This window comes from Cornus florida, unplaced genomic scaffold (assembly GCF_030987335.1).
Source record: "Cornus florida cultivar Cherokee Brave unplaced genomic scaffold, ASM3098733v1 CherokeeBrave_3.0.0_Hap2_Chr09, whole genome shotgun sequence".
NCBI classification, from domain to species: domain Eukaryota; kingdom Viridiplantae; phylum Streptophyta; class Magnoliopsida; order Cornales; family Cornaceae; genus Cornus; species Cornus florida.
In genome coordinates this window covers 77,673,730-77,680,124 of record NW_026775579.1, presented here as the reverse complement: position 1 = coordinate 77,680,124, position 6,395 = coordinate 77,673,730, and the positions used below count along the sequence as shown (strand labels likewise).

The 6,395-nt window shown below is 36.2% G+C and overlaps 1 protein-coding gene across 1 annotated transcript in view; it reads left to right on the top strand.

Annotated features, from left to right (window-relative positions):
- The first annotated feature begins 690 nt into the window (after positions 1–690).
- The window catches only part of LOC132274488 (histone-lysine N-methyltransferase ASHH2-like), a 41,955-nt gene continuing 36,250 nt past the window's right edge, over positions 691–6,395 (top strand). Inside the window, exons 1-3 of the mRNA XM_059775756.1 lie at positions 691–923; positions 1,961–3,773; positions 3,958–4,150. Coding sequence (XP_059631739.1) covers positions 2,060–3,773; positions 3,958–4,150 — 1,907 coding nt within the window. The 5' untranslated portion in view covers positions 691–923; positions 1,961–2,059. The remainder of the gene's footprint in view (positions 924–1,960; positions 3,774–3,957; positions 4,151–6,395) is intronic.

Sequence of the window (6,395 nt, the reverse complement as noted above, 5' to 3'; positions counted from 1 at the left end):
AAAATTCGAATTCTCACTCAAGGTAGAACAAAATCGGACTTAATTAAAATGGGGGCCCGTGGTCTTGCGTCTGGATGTACAGGATAGCGTCCAAAAAATAAAATGATACCATTGGAACTCAATTCTTTAAAAATTGTTCTCTCAAAATAGTTCCAAAAAGAAAATTGTTTTGGCAATCACAAGCCAAACAAGACTTTAATATTTTTATGTTTGGAATTTTCCAAATATCTTCATTCCGTCATGCACACCACATCACTATATTTTTTTTGAATTAAGGAATAAATGAAAGTATTTACTATTTTCTTTAAATTAAGTTATAAATAAAACGACAACACAGTGAATAGTTGCACTAATGATGATTTGTACACCATATTTTTGTTACGTAATAAATAAAATGACAATATAGTGGGTAGTTTCGCTAATGATGAATGTTTTCACAATATTTGATGGATTAAAGACAATATATGGTGTATATTTATGACATAATCTGATAACTGATGGCATGGTAATCAGTAATCACAAATAATCAGTAATTACAAACTTCTAAAAAGCAAAGGATTACGCGTCAAATTACCAAAAGGCCCTCCACTTTTCTCCCAATCGCCTAATTACCAAAACGGTGCTCTGTTTTTTTTCTCAACGGGCGAGTACAGATCTCACTCGGCGTTTACCTCACCTAATTGCGTCAAGAGATAACATGTAACTCCACGTTTCGGTCTGAGTTTCCCTACTTTTCCCTTAAAAACCGTCAGTTTACAACACAAAGCGATTCTCTCTCTATCTCTCCCAACCCCTCTTTCTCTCTCTTAAAAAAATTACACACAGCGCGCACGCACGCACACATATATATACGCATATATGAATATATAAGTCGTCTCCTTCGATTATCAGCGGTTTGATTTCTTCTCTGCTCTCTTCGCCAGGTTTGATCCCTTTGTTCTTCGGTACTTCTCTGCAGAATTCATTGTATGCTAAATGTGTATGTGTATTTGTTCGCTTCTCTATGTCGGCATTGGCCTGCAATCCCTCGAATTAGGGTTTTGATTTTGCTCGGAATAGCAAGAAACTTTATTTTAGGTTTTTTGTTCTCTGAACTCCGAGAACAGTGTTGTATGATATAAATTTTTCTTTGGTAGGTAAGCGTGAGTGTATTTGATATAAATTATATATTTATGTGTATATGTATATGCATTTGCCTGCTATATTAAAATTTTGTGTATATATATATATGTCGTTGTATATTTCTCTGATCATCATCATCATCTTTCTGTTTCTTATAAGTACCTTCTATCCCAATTATATGTGTATTAGTAGAATATAATTTTCTCTTGAAGAAGCTTGATATGCAGGAAGGAGCCGAGCTTTTAGCTGAAAAATAAAAGAAAGAAAAACTAGAGTATGTGTTTTTGTTATGAAACACAACGAGGGCCTTTATTTGTTTAGTTTCATATTATGGAGGGATACATCTGTATTAGCTGTTGATTTGCAATGCCTTTAGATTAAGTAAAAATCAATACTAGAATTTGAATCGTTACGTAATAGCTTTTAGATTTTACATTTTTACTCTCTTGTGTATTCGATATTTATTTTGAAATATTCCTGTTTATGATGATACTGCAAGCTGAATTTGTTGTAGTGATTTTTTGAACTTCATACATGGACGTGTATGATTTCTTAGATTTTGAATCTGATCTTTTTTTGGCTTGGATTTTGTGCATCTTTTGGCAGGTATTAAGTTATTAACGTTTTAGCTATATTATATTATTATAATTGAATACAAGTACTTGCATTTACAACTTGTATTTGCCTTTGCAGAATTGTCATTTCTCTTTTGACTTCTCTATTTTATCCAAGCTATGTCCATGGTCATAAATATGTCAAAGTGATATATATTTCTTATCTCAAGGATATATATGTTCTTTTTCACTATTTTCAGAAATTAACGTATTGCCTTTGTCAGGCGAGCGACTTTGCATGGCTCCTAGTGCACCTGGCAATAAAGGCTCCTAGGTTTTTGTGCTCGCTATTCATATTTTAACTGTAGTGTATTGAGGTTGATATGATCACCGAGATATCACCTATAGGAGAGGATGTATGCAATTTTATGGAAGGATCGTCCTACATGGATCCTTATAATTCCATTGAAGATTTACCAGTCTCTCTGCCATCATTTGAACACTTATGTGTTACTAATAATGATTCTTCAAAGTCCTTCACTGAATCAGATATTTTAGGAAACGATGTTTTTACTGGTGATTTTAACTCTCTCAGCATTGATGAATCTTTTGGATGGGGAGATAATGAAGGAAATGGTAATGTTAATCTTGATGGTGCATCTGAGTCAAAATGTCCAGACAGTAGTTGTTCATCTCCTCGGAAGAGGAGTACTCGCATGAGTAAATCAAAACAAAAGGCTCAGACAAGAAAGGCTGGAAGAAAATGCAGGAAAGCAGCCAACAAGGAACCATTGTCAGATTTGACTTTGCTGAAGGTGGTGAGAAGAAGAAGAAGTTTTTTATGCAAACGAGCTCGTTCTTCTGTTTGGGGATTATTGGGGAAAATATCAGAGGTTTTTGAGCAGAATATTGGGCTTGAAGTCAGTCAAACTGAGAATAAAAAATCACGAAATTTAAGGAATGGTCGTGGAAAAGGAAAGCAGAATAAGAATGAGTCAGGTGGATGCTTGCAAAGGTCAAACGGAAAGAGCTGTGCCTCATCTACAACCATTCGTTTGAAGGTTAAACTGGGGAACAAAGTGAATCAGAGTTGTGTGACGGATGTAGTTCCTGTCATTGATAGTTGTCCTAAAGGGTACTGGGGAAGCAATATAGAATTTCCTAACTTAGCAAATGATGTTGAAGTTAAATCAGAGCCAGAGGTGCTTGGGATCAGCAATCTCAAAAAATGTAACGGGAACCCTGGAAATTGGATAATGTCACCTAGTGTTTCTGTTCATGATGTCGATCTTGCAGATAAGGACTTGGAGACCACTGTGGTCAATGAAAAGTCGGCTGGAAAGGCTACAGATGATCATCAGGCAGTTGATAACAGATATCTAGATCCAGGAACTTCACCTGATTCAGAAGTGATCAACCTAATTCCTGATTCTCAACTAAATGGAAAAGTTCAAGAAGATTTGCATGGTGTTCTGATTTCCTCGCAAAATTGTGTTACTCATCGAGATGTTACAAGTTCGAATCTGCAACAGGTGAGCAGGAAGAAAGGAAAGAAGAAAGACAAACTTCATCAGGCATATAGTTGCAGTATGGAAGAGGGATTACCTGGTCCAGAGTCTAGAGTATTGGAGAAATGTGGACATAGGGAGAAGGGAGACGGTTTTTGCTCTAGTGAGGCTTCTATTTCAGCTACCACTAGTAATGCTTCTGGAAACACCTCAAGCAGTGAGGGATTTTCTAGGGAACCATTGCCTTTGTCAGGAGTGACCGACTTTGGAGTCTCCTTTGAGACTTCGAAAGTTGAAAGTGTCACTAAAATCGATCTATATTCCAGTCCTGGTGTCGCGCTTGAGTCACCAGAATCTTGGTTTTCTGGCAAATTGCATCCTTCCACTAAATCAAAGGGGCAAAAACTTCCCAAAAGTTCAAAAGCTAGGAGAGTCACCAAGAGCAAGTCAGAAGTGCCTGATTTAGCGAAGAGCAAGGGAGAAAATGCTTCTGGACAGAAGAAAAGCCCTGTGAAGTCAGTTAATAAGAGCAAAATTAAAGAAAAAGGCGATTTTGAGCTATGCAAAACTGATATTCACCCAGAAACAGGTGCGAATAGTTTATAACTGATGATCACATACTCAATCAAGTATCTTTGTCTAGTCATGAATTCCTTTCATATTTTGTTGCCTTTTTCTTTCCTTTTTTTCTAAGTGTTACACATTTGGAGCACAGATTTTTTTGTCTTGCTCATTGAAACTGATTTTAGCTAAACTTTTGTTGTATACATTAGATGATCTTGGAAAGCCCAAAACTGGCAACATAAGTCCAACTGAAGGAACGTTTAACTCAGAGCTGGTGCCGAGTGCCTTAGGGAACCAATGTCTACCGCTCCGGAATGCCTGGGTGTGTTGTGATGATTGCTATAAATGGAGGCGTATACCAGCTACGCTTGCAGATTCCATTGATGAAACTCATTGTAAATGGTATACCGTCATGCTTTTCTTACTTCAGTGTAGTGAATGTTCTATTAATTTAGAAAGCTAGAAACTACGTGATATGTTTTTTAGATAATACGTTTCTTGCTGTTTTGGTCAAGTTGGTAAGCCCTATGGGAGTTCCAATCAAATACAAGATAAGTTTCCTCTGCTATAACTATCTTCACGAGCAGTCTGTAGTACATGGCAACATGTACCCTACAGTTTGTATTACACTTGGTCCCAACACATCACCATAATATGTGAGGTATGAGAAGAATTTGTTATACATATATATATATATATATTATTTCTTTAGGTTAGGTTGTGAAGGAGGTTATTAAATTTTCAAGAACAGTTTATCCCAAGGCTGGATGGTAGTTCTCCCCTCGACCTCTGATAAATGAGTATAAGTATATAATATTTTCAAAGAGTTAGAAGGGGGTGTATTAAAGTACATATAATGCATACAAAACAAAAAAAAAACTAACCCTTGGAAAAAATTTAGAATCTAATCCATAGAAAAACTCTCAGGGGAGCAGTCAACTCTCCCCGTCTACAACTGAATGAAGAATTTAAACTATGGCTCTTTAGCCATTGGATTGACTCTAGGAAGCACAAATGCGGACACAGGCACAATAAGATACGGACGCAACGATACAACAAATCTCAGAAAATGTAGGACACAGATATGGCATGGACATGCCAAAAAATAATAATTTAATATATTATTCTATATGTAAAATTAATAAATTTTGTTCATTTTATCCATATAATCACGAAGAAAATCACTACGTTGGAGTTTAGAGCTAGATGCTTGTTATTTTCTAAAATTTTGTATTATTTTTCTAAATAATCCATAATATATTTGAAATTTCATTGAATCTTGTTCTTCTAAGAAAAATAATTACAAAACTACACTGCCATGTCCTAAAAATGGTCCAGCCATGTCCAAGCTATGTCCATGGCGTGTCTAACAAAAACAATAAAATATTCAAATTTCAGGACACTTCTAGCCCCATGTGCGTCATATACTACCACGACAGCCCTAGGAGAAGTATCCGTGCTTCCTAGGATTGACTCCTCCACCTTCTAAAAGAACACGTGTCCTCTCCCTTCAAAAATGCCCATGATAGCCCTAGGAGAAGTATTTTTGCTTCCTAGGATTGACTCCTCCACCTTCTAAGAAAACATGTGTCCTCTCCCTTCAAAAATGCCCCATACGCTGCACAATGCCCCCCTCCTCCTCCTCCTTGTTGGGTGCCTACTTTGTTTTTTCTTCGATTGACGACCAAGTTTGCCGCCTATGTTATATGGACTCGGTTATGTATACGTACATTTATCTAAGTGTTGGAGTTCCTTGGATCCCAAATTCTAGGATTTGGGGACTTGATTTGAAATATGTTCAAAGTTGGACATGGGTTTGTGAAAGCTTCCTATATATTTAAATACATTATATGTTATATAATAGTGTAATCAATGATGTTATTAATTTATTTTTTTTAATGTAATGATATACTTGTTTAGAGTTTTACAATAAATGGGATGTGGTAAATGGGAGTTTCCTTCTATTTTAGGAAAAGGAACCCTCCTATGCTATTATGTTTGAGCTTTTTCTTCTTCTTCTTCCATCATCTGGATTGATGTGTCTAATTTGGCTCGTGTCAGATACATATCTCATACCTATTACCATGACATGTCATGTTGATACGGGTGCATTAAAGAGAATAGGAGAGTTCATGTTACAAAGCCTGCCAATAAATTGGGAAACACCCCAAACACCCAATTGAACCTGAACAAAGAGAATGCCGACACTATTGTTCCCCTGCCACCTATAGTGAATAAGCATTTGATATTAGTATGTTACTGTCTCCTCTGGATTTTTGCACATTCAGCACAATAGCCATAGTTGTTAAAGGCGCGCCTAGGCTCCAAAAAAGCCCCAGGCTCATCAAGGCTCAACCAGAGCGCCTCAACCTACTACAGGCCATGCCCCTTCAATCAGGCTCACATAAAGCCCTCAGGCTCACGCTTTTTAGTAAGCTCCAGGCTAAAAAAAAGGCGCACCTTGTATTTTTTAATCATTTATTCATATCATTTTCTTTTTTATTTATTGACTACTAAATTAAAAGGTTCTATATCATATACCGTATTGTTTAACCTTATGAAATATTTGACAAAATTCATAAATTTATGGATCACTACTTACATTAACTGCAATTACAGCTTGATTATGAGTATATATATAATAATA